Below are 14,300 nucleotides of genomic sequence, written 5' to 3'. Positions count from 1 at the left end.
GGCTACCCAGCACCAAACTTGCATGTACTGAACGTTCCTACCTTCCACTTCTAAGGAGGCAGTTCCAGACACAGATCCCCCTTGGTTGGTAGCTCTGACTTGGTAAACTGTGGCATCGTCATCGGTGACGCTTGCAATGATGAGCTGGTGGTAGCCACCCTTGAACTCTTGAATTCGGTACTTTAACCCATCAGCAATGATTTCTTTGCCTTGTCTGTACCATTTCACCACAGGTTTTGGATGGCCAGTCACTTTACAGACCAACGTAGCATTGCTCTGATACCTGACATTTAGATTTCTCAGTTCCTCTTTAAAGTGAGGTGCCTGGATCGGGACATCAGACTTAGGAGTGACGGGTTCTGATATTTCACTCCATTCGCTTTCTCCACCTAGGTTTTCACATTTCACACGGAACTCATATTCAAGACCTTCAATAAGGTTTTGCACTGAAAAGACGGTTTCTCGAATTTCCTCTGTTGTCACAGCAATCCACTTGTTCTGCTTCTTCTCACGCTTCTCGAGGCAGTAATTTCTAATCTTTGCACCCCCATCGCTGGCAGGCGGCTTCCAGGCCACGACACAGGAATCTTTGGTGAGAGCAGTAATAGTGGGTTTGCCAGGAGCACTTGGCTTTTCTATTGAGAGAGAAGAAAAACAAAGGTTTGTATTGTGAGGTGAGGCAGCCCTTTTTTTTTTCTTTTTCTTTTTTGGACAACTTGGAAGAGTGCTGCTGTCCCATTGTGGGGCTTGCAGTTAAGGTCACGAAACAAAATGGGTAAGCATTGTTGAATGGGAAACGAATTTGCTTGGTAAAATTTCACTCATCATCTTAAATAATCCTATTTTAAAAACAGAACACGATGAGTCCAGACTTATCTTAAAAATAGCTATTACCATATTTTATGCGAAGACACTTATTCCCCTACAAGTTCCTTGGGAAATAAGAACAGGGAGTACATGCCCACTCTTAGAAATGCAGGCGTTTCGATGAAGGTGAAAGAAGAGGCTGAAGCTGTTGTTTCCCTGCCACATTCATTTCTGTGAGAGAGTTTTGTGTGGAGAATGGCTTTTACCAGATGGAGACCGAGACATCGGGTTGTACTCACCAAATGGACTCTTAATGATCACAACGGAGGAGACTTCTAGAGGCTCACTGATACCAAAGGTATTCTGGGCTGAGACTCGGAAATAATAGCCAGCATTTTCTGTGAGGTTCACAATTCTACAGGTTGTCACGGAGATGGCCGAAGACACCAGCTTCCATTCCGCCCCTTCCTTGGCCTCGCATTTCTCCACCACATAATTGGTGATCCAGGAGCCTCCGTCATCTGCAGGTGGCTTCCAGCTGATCACAACAGAGTTCTTCAGAAGAGCTTCAATCACAATCGGGCCCGTGGGCTTGTCTGGTTTATCTGTTGGAGAAAAAGGACAATGGTGTGGTCCTTTTGGTGTGCTCCCTCGGGTCCCACCCTCCCCCTGAAATACCCAGCAGGGACAAGGGAAGATACCTTGTATTTCCACATCAAGCATGGCATCGACGGTTCCGAAAACATTGCTGAGCTGAACTTTGTATTTCCCTGCGTGGGTCTTATGCTGCACGTTCTTCAAGACCAGATGAGTGTAATGCTCAGTGTTTTCCATCGTAATGTTTTCTGAGTTTTGCAAAAGTTTCTGGCCATGGAACCAAGTGATCGCAGGTATTGGTCGGCCGATGTACATGACATGAAGTCTAAGTGTAGAACCCACAGCCCCATAATACTTCTCTTTCAGTGGGTAACCAGGATGGAACTGGGGCGTTGCTTGCAGGAGAAGCTTACTGCTGGTCTCGACTTCTCCAACCTCATTGGTAGCGATGCAGGTATAGACGCCTTCATCCTCTTGTTCCTCTGTCATGACTGTCAGGGTATGTGTGCGGCCATCTGAAGACATTTTGTACTTCCGGCTCTGCATGAGCTCCTTCCCAAACCGGTACCACTTGATGTCAGGGAGCGGCCTGCCAACAATCTGGCAGGAGAGCTGAGCAGCTTCCCCCAGTTTGGTGGTGACATCGCTCATTTCTTTGCGCACGCCTGGGGCCTCTCCAGCTGAAAAATTGTCAGAGGTAACATGACATGTCTTGTTACTGCTGAATCTGTAATCTCTCTTGATCTACCAGAAGTGAATTTATCTTTTCAGAAAACCCCCCAACAAACTACACAGTATCCTTTCCCTCTCCCTCTCCCCTCAGAGAAATGGTTCTGTACTGTCGCCCCAAAGAAAGTGGTGGTAAAGTTTTGGGAAGCACTGCATTAGAGGGAGATATTTCCCCAGGAATCTGCGCTCCTAACATCTGCTGAGGTTATGTGGGACTCATCTGTATGCCTCTGCTGGAGTAAGTGATTTCTTTTCAAATTCTCTCCGGAGATCTATTTAGTCTAGAGGAGGAGTTGGCCTCAGTAGGTTGCCCCATTCATGATTCATCAGCAGGGAACTAAAGGCTACTTACACGTTAGCTTAGTCTTTACAGACATAGCGGTTCTTCGGGGTCTGCTAAGTCCGGTCTCATTCTCAGCAAAAACTCTGAATTCGTATTCAGTAGCTTCCAGCAAACCTCCGACTGTGAGCTGCTTGTCCTTGACACGGTCCTTATTGCTCTTCTTCCAAGCACTCTCTCCAGACTGTCTGTATTCGACCCAGTAGCCAAGAATCTCTTTGCCACCATCGCATTCGGGTTTCTCCCACTGGAGAGTGACGCTGTCTTTGGATATTGACAGAATCTCAAGTTCTCCGGGTTGGCTCGGTTTATCTGAAATATTGAAAATATGATTAAAAAGGCTAGACATGCTACTGTTGTAAAAAACACAGGAAGACTAAAGAGGACTCGCTTCTTTGACAGCCCCCCCCTTTCATCGAAACACCTTCCTTACCAAATGGATCTTTGCAAACCACTGGTTCTGAAGCCGGGCTGGTCTCACTCAGGCCGACCTCATTCTGGGCGATGATGCGGAACTGATACTCAGCATCCGGCACAAGGCCCGTGACGGTGTACATTGTGGTGGTTATCTGGGTCTTGTTGTGTCGGACCCACTTGTCAGTTGATGTTTCCTTGCGTTCAATGTAGTAGCCGGTGACACGAGAGCCACCGTCATCTTTGGGCCGGGACCAGGACAGGCTAATGGAACTCTTGGTCACGTCGAGGACTTCTGGAGGATTGCTGGGAGGCTCTGGAGGATCTAGCAAGGTCAAAATATACATCTTAGAGCCCGGTCCCAAATCGTGTAAATGGATGGTGTTCATTTAAAAATAAAAGTGCAAGGGAAAGAATTTTACGTTGTTGTTGTTGTTGAAAGGGTACTTACTCAGTGGGGTTTTGGGTATGACGGGTTCCTCAGATTTCAGGGGTCTGCTTATGCCAAACTGGTTTTCTGCTGAAACACGGAAGTGGTATTCCACATTTTCTTTGAGACCTTTGACCACCAGAGATGTGCCCCGGACTCTGGAATCAATGGTATACCAGGCTGCTTTCGGCACTTCTCTTCTCTCCAGGATGTAACCTGTGATGTCAGCCCCACCATCATCTGCTGGCGGTCTCCAACTGACCCTCACAGAGCGTGCTTGTATATCATCATATTCCAGTGGCCCTTCTGGGGTGTTGGGGCTCCCAATCACCTTGACCTTGATGTAGACGGCTTTCTTGCCACATTTGTTTTCTAGAACCAGGTCGTAAGTGCCAGAATCATCCCTGTCTGCTTCTTTGATTACAAGCTCAGTGTGTGTTTCGGAGGTTGCGATCATGGCACGCTTACTAATATCCTGGCCTTCCTTGGTCCATTTACATATAGGGAATGGTTTCCCTTTGATTGGTATGTTAAGTCTGATGACTCCACCTTGTCTTACGAAGACACCTTCCTGGTATCTTTCGTCGAGTTCATAATCAGGATATTCTGGGGAGAAATGCAGGGTTACAATTTAGATGGTTTGTTTTTGTGGGGCGGGGTGGGATGGGGTGGTAGGTAATGTCTTAGAGCAGTCATAGCAGGAAGCAAACGGTCTCATGTCTTACCAAGCATTTCAGTGACTTTGACTGTTCCTGGCACCTCTGCGGGCTCCCCAGGTCCACCAGCATTACACGCTAGGACTCGGAATCTGTATTCAGCACCCTGAGGCAGGTGTGTTAGAGTATACTCCCGAATCTTGGTGGGGGTGGTGTTACATTTGGTCCATTCGTGTTGATCCACTTTTTGCATTTCAATTAGATAGCCCGTGACTTTAGATCCTCCTTCGTCTTCGGGAACACTCCAGGCCAGGGAGACTGAGGTCCTTGTTGTGTCTGTCACTCTTGGGTTTTGTGGCTTTCCTGGAGGAACTGAGCCAGACAACAACATGCGTGTTAGGTCTGCTGCAAAGTTGAACACCAGCTGTGGCCTCTAATAGATCCAGTAAAGTTGTCAAACATGGACTATAGGCATTAAAGTCGTTTGCATTTTATAAAAATTCCATTGGTTTTATCAGTTAAACATACTGATAGCCCTGGTTAGTTCTCCTTGTCTTGAATATATTTTATTTGTGATCGTAACTATTCTCTTTCATGAGGCATTTTTAGAAACTGTTTTTAGAATTAGTCACTTGTTTTCAAAATTTTAACTGTTATCAGGCATATATTGTGATCTTACTTTAATGCGGATAAGACCCATTCAAAAGAAGAGTGTAAATCTTATATGCCAGAGAGGCCTGAAGGGCTGGGAGGGCAAAGACTACAAAGGGGATTAAGGGATTTCCTTATTTATTTATTTGTTTCTCTTTTGTTTGTGAACATGTCTTTATTTCTTTGGGATACATGTCCCTCCCTGCTGTCCTCAAACCAAACCTACCGCGCGACTGAGGAATTCCTTGTTTGAGTGATGGAATATGCTCTATCTTGATTGTGGTGGTGACTACGTGATGGTATATGACCCTTCAAAATTCACAGACCAGGATACTTTAAAGAGTGGTTTGTACTGATATGTAAATTCTCGCTCATCGCCTTCGAATTGACGCCGACTCACAGGGACCATCTAGGACAGGGCGGAACTGTCCCTGTGAGTTCTGAGGCTGTCGCTTGTTATGGGAGAGAAGACCCATCTTTCTCCTGCAGAGGGGCGGGTAGTTCAGAACTGTGGACCTTGCTGCTGTCAGCCAAACTCTTATGCACTAGGCCACCAGGGAGACTTTGGTAAACTTCATTGAAAGTGTACTTACCAATTGGATCCATGGCCACGATGGGTTTGGAAGGGCGGCTGGGTTTCCCAGTGCCTCTGGCATTGATGGCTGTGACACGGTGTTCATACTCCAGCCCTTCAATAAGGCCAGTCGACCGGTACCGCGTCATCGTGACTGCTACTTTATTCACGCGCACCCAGCGGTCTGCTCGCACTTCTTTGCGCTCCACAATGTACCCAGTCACTTGGGAGCCACCGTCGTCTTCAGGAGGATACCAAGTTAGCGTCATGCCATCACGGGAGACATCAAATATCTGTAATGTTTCGGGGGGTCCGGGAATACCTGCAGCCAGACAGAGATCAACAAAATATGGCCGTCACGAGACAGGGAAGCGCTGGCCTCCGCAATGAGGCCTTCTGTGACCTGACTATTGTGCCGGGGCTTTCACTTTGGTGCCTTCCTCGACTTCCTTCAATTCTGTGACAAATGTTTATTAACGTGCATCATGCATTCTTTTTCTGATGATAAAATAGCTAATTCTCCCCTTCCTCCCACTCTCTTAAAGAAAAAAATAGTCTACCCATGTTGCAAACCTACAAGAAGAGGAGGTTTGGAAACCTTAGAGGGATTTCCTTCTGTGACCTGTTGTCATAGACATCACAGCACGTAATAAATTGCTTCGACGGCACATAGCATTGGAGACGCTCGAGAGAATGGTGGAAAGGTCTCAGGACTTACTGATGCTGCTACGGCATTCTATGACCTCCGACTGCAAGTACGAGCCGATTCCGAAGCGGTTGGTTGCAGCCACACGGAACACATACTCGTTGCCTTCCGTGAGTCTGGTGAACTTAAAGGTCGCTCTAGTCACCGACTCAGAAACTGGCAGCCATCCTGGACGGTGAGCATCCCGTTGCTCCACGACATAACCACTCAGTGGAGCGCCGCCGTCCAATTCTGGTGGTTCCCAGGAAATGGTGATGGAAGTAGCATCGATTTCATCAACCTTGATGGGCCCTGTTGGTGGACCAGGCTTGTCTGGGAAAGAGAAAGGAGTCCGGCATATTAATTTTCACATCAAAGCCAAAGGAACCCGGGGGCCTCCCTCTTTGTCACACACCCTTACCAAGAATGATAACTTTGATGGTCTCGGATGTAGTTCCAGTTATATTCTTTAATTCAAGTGTATAGTTTCCCGTGTCTCTGATGGTGGTCTCACGGATAGTTAATTTAGTCACTTTAGTATGAGTTTCAACTATAACACGCTCGGATTCTCTCAGTTTGGAACCTTCAAAGAACCAGGAAGCAGCCGGAGGCGGGCGGCCAGTGATTGGGATCACCAGTTCTACTGGTCGGCCAGCTGGGACATGGATGGTCTTTTGCGGCAGTGTAGAAAGATCAATTGTTGGCAACACTAGATATATAAAAAAAAAGCAGACTCTTTTTATTATCCCCCCCATAGGAATGAATATTTCTAATGTTAAAACATCCTGGTTTGTGATGTTCTCCCTCTTTCCTTTATGACTGCTGTTCTATTGGGCTGTCTGGAATCGTACCTCTTAGGTCCTGTACCCTCACGGCGGTGACGATCTCTCTCGGCTCTGACATGCCTTTCTCGTTTTGCGCCCGCACTCGGAATAAGTACTCTTCGCCTTCGTTTAAGGAAATGACGGTGTGCTCCAGGATGGTGGGCTTCAGCGTGACCACCTTCATCCATCGCTCCGTGCCGGCTTTGCAGGCCTCAAGAACGTACCCTGTGAGGCGGCTCCCGCCGTCGTAGAGCGGCTTTTCCCAGGCCAGGGTGACGGTGGACTTGGTGACATCGACGACTTCTAGCTTCATGGGCACCAGAGGCACTTCTGAGACCAGAACGGCATCCGACGTTTCACAGGGCTCTCCGATGCCGTAGATGTTTTCGGGCAGCACCCTGAAGTAGTACATGGTTCCTTCCACAAGTCCACAGATGCGGAACAGCGTTTTGCTGCACTTGGTCGTCACTGTTTTGAACGCTCTCATGGCCGCTTCACGCTTCTCAACGATGTAATTGCTCACCGGCGCTCCGCCATCGATTGTGGGGATTTCCCAAGTAATAGTCACAGAATCTCTGGATACCTCCTTCACTTTCACTGAAGGACAGGGTCCCGGAGTATCTGAAGAAACAGAATTGAAAAAAATCCACACTTGCTATTTGACAGATTTGATGGACGTGTGTGTGTGTGTGTGTGTGTGTGTGTGTGTACACAGGAAAATATACTGAACAGACTTCCTCTCCTGAGAGGTGATCAATCCCAGGTCAAGGTGTATGTTACCAGAGCCACTCTGTCAACATGCCTTTGCTGGTTGCTGTAGAGCCCATCGCGGCTCCCGGCCACCCCAGGCGTGTCCGAGCAGAACTGTGTTCCAGAGCGGTTAAGGCTGTGGCCCTTCATAAGCAAGTCACCAGGCCTGTCTTCTAAGGCATCTAGGACTGACCCCGTGTGCCACCCAGAGACTCGTTATCCCAGCCGAGTCAAGGTTAAGAAAGATGCTGACTTACCGAATACTTTGACAAGGACGGTTGCTGACTTTTTGCCGGATGGATTTTCGGCTTCAATTGTGTATTTTCCAGCGTCATACCGATTTACTTTGTCCACAATAAGTAACGTGTAGCTCTCAGTGGTGTCGATAATGGCCCGGCTGGCAAGGTCAATGCCCTTCTTACTCCACGTAATGGTGGGGGCTGGTCTTCCAGATACGGACACCATCAGGCGCAGTGTGGTCCCAGCCCTGAGGGTCACGGTCTTCTTTAGATCGTCTGAAAGCTCAAGGTCGGGTATTTCTGGAAAGTGAATGCGAGACTCAATTAATTCACAAACAGGTGTGAGGAGAACAGAATTCACCTAGAAGTTTGTGCTATAAATACCTATTCTTTCCACGGGCTCAATTTCAGCAGTTGATTCGCTGTATTCACTCATACCGTTGGTGTTCACAGCAGCGACTCGGAAAGAGTATTTCTGACCCATCTTGAGGTCTGGCACAGTGAATTCAGTATTTCTTATCGTGGCGTTGGTGTGCACTCGGTACCATTGATCGGTGTCCTTTTCTTGCATTTCGAGAACGTAGCCAATGATGTCAGCACCGCCGTCATACATAGACTTGGTCCAGGCCAAACTGATACTGCGCTTGGTGGTGTCCACTACTCTCGGGGCAGAAGGTGGTCCAGGGGTATCTGTGGAATTGAATAAGGTGGAAGCAGGTATGACACAAATAGGGAATCTGAGATTTCTTATTTTTTTCTTTGAAATGGAGGATTCTGTTGCTGGTCTTAATGATTCACCAAGACATGATTGCCTTATTGCCCACCCTCATCAAGATATTCTGTAACCGGTCTCTCCTGATGTAACAGGATAGTACAGTGCTCAGGGACAGCACTGTGTATTTTTACCATCACACTCATTATTATTTGAAAATTAACACTCTAGGGAAAGATGGATGTTTTCTTTTGCCGCTTTGATTGTGTTCTTCCCCTTTCTAGTGAAGCTTATTGTGTAAAGGACCCATGTTGAGGGCGTTTTCTGTAACTGAGTTTTCTGTAATTGATCACCTTTCACAGGGAGAACGTCACGTGTGACCTCTACCTTTCAAATGCGTGTAAGGCTCAGGTTACTTAACGTCCCCATGTGTCTCCAGAACTTATCCCTTTTAGTTTGCTGGGTTCAAACTGTGCACGAGGAATTGTCATTATTTTTGAAGCTCTTGTGACAATTCTCGGCTTAGTTTCTCATTCAAGTGTGACAGACTTTATGCTTCTGTTATGCTTATTCTTTACAGGGGCTTTACGTTTTCCGTTTCAGTCGTTATCAGTATAAAGCATTGTCCTCTGTCCTTAGGAAGATTTAAAAAATATTCCCCTTTCATATTGACAGAATGATTGCTACCCCCACACAGACTGGCTTGTGCTGCCATAATTTCCCGCCGTGATAATTGCTAACTTCTCAACAGTAGTTTCGTTTCAGATGTTCTCTGAACTAGGCTACAGTTTAAGGACTCTCAAGCAAGCATATATTTTTCTAGACCATGCATCAACCTATAACTTTCAGGAAAAGGAATATTGGAACATGATTCATAATGCAGCTTAGCTGGGCCGGACACATGTGTGGTTCTTAGCACTCACAGGATGGTTCTCTGCACGCGATGAAGTTGGAAGCATCACTGGGTTCGCTGTTGCCAGCAGCGTTCACCGCGGTCACTCGGAATTGGTAGTCGCACCCTTCCATGAGGCCGGTCACCTTCAGCCTGGTATCATACACCACGTAGTCCTTGTTGACCCGGGTCCAGCGCAGGCTCTTCTTCTCACGTTTGTCTACTAGGTAGTTGCTGATCTCACTGCCCCCGTCAGATTCAGGCTTTAGCCACTGAATGATGATGTGCTCTTTGCCAGCAGCTACTTCTTCAGGTATGCCAGGTGGCGATGGAATAGCTGTTTATGTGTTTTATAAAAACAAGGATGGTCAGAATGATACCACGTCATAGTGACAAGTTTCTATTTCCCGATCCCATTGTATTTCCACTCCCAGATTGTTTGAAATGGGCTAATACTCACTGAAGGAGTTTCTGGCAACAATTGGTTCAGATTCCACGGGCACACCAGGGCCATACTTGTTCACTGCCTTCACTCGGAACACGTATTCATTGTTCTTGATGAGTCTGGTCACCACGTAGGAGAGGGTTGGGCATTCACCTTCAACAATCACCCAGTTGAGCCTGCTAGTCTCGCGCCTTTCTATGATGTAGTGAGTAATTTCTGCCCCTCCGTCTTCCTGAGGAAGGCTCCAGGCTAGCGTGCACCTCTCTTCTGTTACCCTACTGACGGTGAGCTGTCCACATGGGCCAGGGGAATCTGAAACAGACGAAACGCAGTGACAGGCCGCGATGAAGACCATTCTCTCTTTCCACACTCGAAACTTACAAATTAGAAGACTGGGGACAATCTTACCAAGCACTTTGACCATGACAGACACGGCCTTGGTCCCACTGGCATTCTTCACGGTTAAAGTGTATTTCCCACTGTCACTCCGGTCACAGAACTTAATCACAGCGGTTGCCCGTTTGCCCGTGTACTGCAAAGAGACTTTCTCACAGAGATCTAGTTCTTTTTCTCCTTTGGTCCAGATGATTTTGGGTTCTGGTTTGCCACCAACTGCAGCATCAAGAACAAGATCCGAGCCGGCTCTGATAGTCACCAGATCACCATGTAATCTGGCATCCAGTTCGGCTTTGGGTGGAGCTGTCAATAGGCAAAGCAAGTCAATGAATACCTAACAGTTAGCTTTCACATCAATTGTGAAAATTTTTTTTAAAAAAAGGACAATATTGACTATTCCTTACCGTATTCATCTCGGCAAGTGACAGGACCTGTCGATTCCGACCCTTTGCTAATTACACCCGCCGCATTCTTGGCCAGCACTCGGAACTCGTAAGTGTCTCCTTCACTTAGAGCGGTCACGGTGAAGAAATTGTCTGACACGATGGTATAGTTGCACTTGAGCCAGCGCCCATCTCCCACCTCACTGACCGGTTTACGTTCTATGATATAGCCTACAACCTTGCTGCCCCCATCATACACTGGGGCAGACCAAATCAATGACACCGTTGCTCTGGTAACGTCTGTCACCTCTGGTCTTCCTGGCGCATCTGGGATGAGAAAATAAATGCTACTAGGACCAAACATATGTTTCAAAACCAAACCCATCACCACAGAGTCCATCAGTTCCAACACACAGAGACACTGGAGGGCAGAACAGAACAGGCTGTCGATCTTTACGGACATACACGACCACATTTTCCTCCCGAGGCACAGCTGGGAGTTTCCAACTGCCACCCTTTCAGTAAGTAGCCATGTTCTTAACTACTGCACCCCCAGGGCTCTATGGATAAGACGGATAGACAAACTGATCCACAGACATATCCCGCCGCCCCCGCTGAAGTTGCGATACCTACCAACTGGGTTCTGTGCCATGACAGGTCTGGAGGCTTCACTGGCTTTGCTAACGCCTGCAGCATTGAGGGCGTATGTTCTGAACTGATACTCCAGCCCTTCCACCAAGCCAGTCACTTTGTAGCTGCACTCTAAGCATGGCACTTTGTTTTCTTTCACCCAGAGGATGGTGTTGCGTTCTTTCTTCTCCACCCAGTACCCGATGATTTTACTGCCTCCGTCATGGTAGGGCTCTTCCCAGCGAATGGCCATGGTGGTGGCTGACACATAGCAGACTTCAGGTCTGGTCGGCGCGCTTGGTGGGACTACACATAAGCAAAGATAGCAAATGAGAGTACAGTGTTGCACAAAGGAGGAAATGTTTCACAATACAGCATTTTAAAAGAAAAATAGATTTTCATGTCTCTTACCAAATGGATGTTCAGCAACAATCGGTGCTGATTCTACAGGCTTGCTGACACCAAATCTGTTCTCTGAACTGACACGGAAAGAATATTCCATGTATTTTGTGAGATGAGTGACTTTAATCTGGGTGCGCTTGACACTGGAATTGATGAGCTGCCAAGATGTTTTACCGGACTCACGCTTTTCAACTATGTAATTCGTAATGTCGGTGCCTCCATCATCTTTCGGTTCAGACCATGACAGGACACATGATTCTGCCGAGACGGAGGAGACCTCGATGGGGCCAGTCACTGGACCTGGCCTTCTGATGACCACGACCGTGATGGTGAATGTCTTGACGCCAGCTGTATTTTCTAGGGTCAAGAAGTATCTGCCCGAGTCGCCTCTCATGCTGTCCTTTACGGAGAGCGTGGTCCTGTCCTTCGTTGTTGTTATACTCACTCTGTCCGTCTCCTTCAGTCTCATTTCCTCAAGCTTCCATATGACTTTGGGGGCAGGGCGGCCACTTATTGGCACATCAATGGTAAAAGTGCTTCCTGCTTTGCACGTGATGAGCTGATTGGTGATTCCAGTGAGATCGGCAGTGGGTTCAATTTGAGGTTCCTTGATGATGACTGATGAGAAGGCTTCCCTGGGCTCGCTGTAGCCAGCATCATTCTTGGCTTTGACACGGAATTCATACTCCGTGTTCTCCATCAGGCTCTCCACTGTGAGAGTCAGCTGTTTGGTGTGGCCAGCTTCAACCCAGAAGTCAGATCCCTTTTGCCTCATTTCCAGCAGGTAGCCAGTGATCCGGCTGCCTCCATCGTGTTCGGGTTTCAGCCAAGCTAAGACGGCAGAGGATTTGCTCGTGTCGACAACATCAAGTCTCCTTGGGGGAGCCGGCTGTTCTGTGGCTACAATGGGTTCTGGCATCTCATAGGGCTCGCCAACACCATACTCGTTCTCGGCAGAAACTCGGAAATAGTATGGAACGCCTTCTGCCAGGTCACCAACCTTGAGGATCTGACGCGTGCACTTTTCACTGACAACCTGCCAGCTGCGGCGACTTGCTTCCCGCTTCTCCACCACGTAGTGACGGACTCGGGCGCCGCCATCGAGGAGAGGGGCATCCCACATCAGGGTCACAGAGCCTCGGTTCACATCCTTGAAGCTAATCGGGCCGGGTGGGCCTGGAGAGTCTAGCACCTTTACAGTAAATGTGATCGACTTCTTGCCACTGTTGTTTTCCACAGTCAGGGTGTATTTCCCAGCATCGTTTCTGTTGCAGTTTTCCACGGTGAGGGTGCTGAAGGAGTCTGTCGTGTGGATGTCGGCGTGGAGGCTCAGGGTCGAGTCTGCTTTGCTCCACACAGCCGTAGGCGCTGGTCTACCCTGGTAGGCAATGAAGAGGCGAATACTGGCCCCTGCTCTCACAATGTGCGTCTGCTTGAAGTTCGCGTCAATGTCCAACTCTGGAGCAGTTAGTCGGTCAACCGCTTTGATTGTGCCGGTCACTTCACAGCTGTCTCCCTTTCCAGCACCATTGACAGCACTCACGCGGAATTTGTATTCCTCGCCGGCTTGCAAGTCGGTGACAGTGTATCTTGTTTTCACACATGCCTCTGCATTCACCTTGTGCCAGTCTCCCAAGTCGGCTTTGCACATTTCAATGATATACCCAATGATCTCCATGCCGCCATCAAACACCGGCTTGGACCATTCTAAGCTCACCGTTGTCTTGGAGGTGTCTGTCACTTTGACCACAGAGGGAGCGCTGGGCGGGTTGACAGGTTCTCTGCATTTGATCAGCCTCGAGATGCCACTTGCAGGCCCTACTCCGGCAGCATTTTCAGCCATGACGTGGAATTCATATTCATTGCCTTCTGTCAGGCCAGTGACTTTGAATCGCGTCTCAGAGACTGGCCGTTTGCTGATCACCTTCACCCACCGTGTGCTCTTTTTTTCTCTCCTCTCCAGAATGTATTGCTGGATTTCATTGCCACCATCCGATTCGGGCCTGGCCCATGTAAGTGTGATGCTATTGCCAGTTACATTGCTGGGCTCCGGAATGCCAGGGGCATCAGGAACAGCTGTGAGGCAAAAGAAAGAGGGACAGAAAGGGAATGAGAAGTTTGCTTAGAAAGTGAATCATGTATGACCTGGTACCACTGAGTAAGAACAGATACTCACTGTACTGTATTTGAGCAACCACTGGGTCAGACTCAAGTGGCCTGCCAACACCGAACTTGTTAACTGCAGAAACACGGAACTGGTATTCATTGCCGTTTATTAGTTTCATGGCAGTGTAAGTGTGGGCTTCACATTGATCCTCAATGAGGGCCCAAGCAAGTCTGCTGGTCTCCCGTTTCTCAATGATGTAGTGAGTGACAGGTGCACAGCCATCATTGAGAGGCGCATCCCACCACAGTGTCATCTTCTCGCCGGTGATATTGGTGAATCTTATTGGTCCAACTACCTTTCCTGGCGTATCTATAACAGAAAGATCCAAGGGTTAGTTTCTTTTGCCTTCTTCATAGGAACAAATGGACATTTCTCTAATCCAAATCCAGATGATAATCTTCTTGGCTTTACCATTTATATACATCTATCTCTATCTATCTATCTATCTATCTATCTATCTATCTATCTATCTATCTATCTGAGCTGTACGAGCCCCCAGTAAAATGATTTAAATATATATTCATTGTGTCAAGCACATCTGTACAGATGTTGCCATCCTCATTTTCAAAACATTTTC

The 14,300-nt window shown here is 47.8% G+C and overlaps 1 protein-coding gene across 1 annotated transcript in view; it reads right to left on the bottom strand.

The window, feature by feature from the left end:
• Positions 1-14,300, bottom strand: part of TTN (titin) — a 285,763-nt gene that overhangs the window by 9,033 nt on the left and 262,430 nt on the right. The window contains exons 287-306 of the mRNA XM_075530312.1: positions 13,733-14,032; positions 11,566-13,632; positions 11,158-11,460; positions 10,546-10,851; positions 10,154-10,444; positions 9,761-10,057; positions 9,332-9,637; positions 8,081-8,386; positions 7,715-7,996; positions 6,735-7,328; positions 6,305-6,592; positions 5,917-6,216; positions 5,218-5,520; positions 4,043-4,345; positions 3,339-3,923; positions 2,907-3,212; positions 2,486-2,785; positions 1,509-2,084; positions 1,107-1,412; positions 42-635 (exon numbers count right to left, since the gene is read on the bottom strand). Coding sequence (XP_075386427.1) covers positions 42-635; positions 1,107-1,412; positions 1,509-2,084; positions 2,486-2,785; positions 2,907-3,212; positions 3,339-3,923; positions 4,043-4,345; positions 5,218-5,520; positions 5,917-6,216; positions 6,305-6,592; positions 6,735-7,328; positions 7,715-7,996; positions 8,081-8,386; positions 9,332-9,637; positions 9,761-10,057; positions 10,154-10,444; positions 10,546-10,851; positions 11,158-11,460; positions 11,566-13,632; positions 13,733-14,032 — 8,913 coding nt within the window. The remainder of the gene's footprint in view (positions 1-41; positions 636-1,106; positions 1,413-1,508; positions 2,085-2,485; positions 2,786-2,906; positions 3,213-3,338; positions 3,924-4,042; positions 4,346-5,217; positions 5,521-5,916; positions 6,217-6,304; positions 6,593-6,734; positions 7,329-7,714; positions 7,997-8,080; positions 8,387-9,331; positions 9,638-9,760; positions 10,058-10,153; positions 10,445-10,545; positions 10,852-11,157; positions 11,461-11,565; positions 13,633-13,732; positions 14,033-14,300) is intronic.

The sequence above is a fragment of the Tenrec ecaudatus genome, chromosome 13 (genome assembly GCF_050624435.1).
Source record: "Tenrec ecaudatus isolate mTenEca1 chromosome 13, mTenEca1.hap1, whole genome shotgun sequence".
NCBI lineage: Eukaryota > Metazoa > Chordata > Mammalia > Afrosoricida > Tenrecidae > Tenrec > Tenrec ecaudatus.
This window is presented reverse-complemented; position numbering and strand designations above follow the sequence as displayed.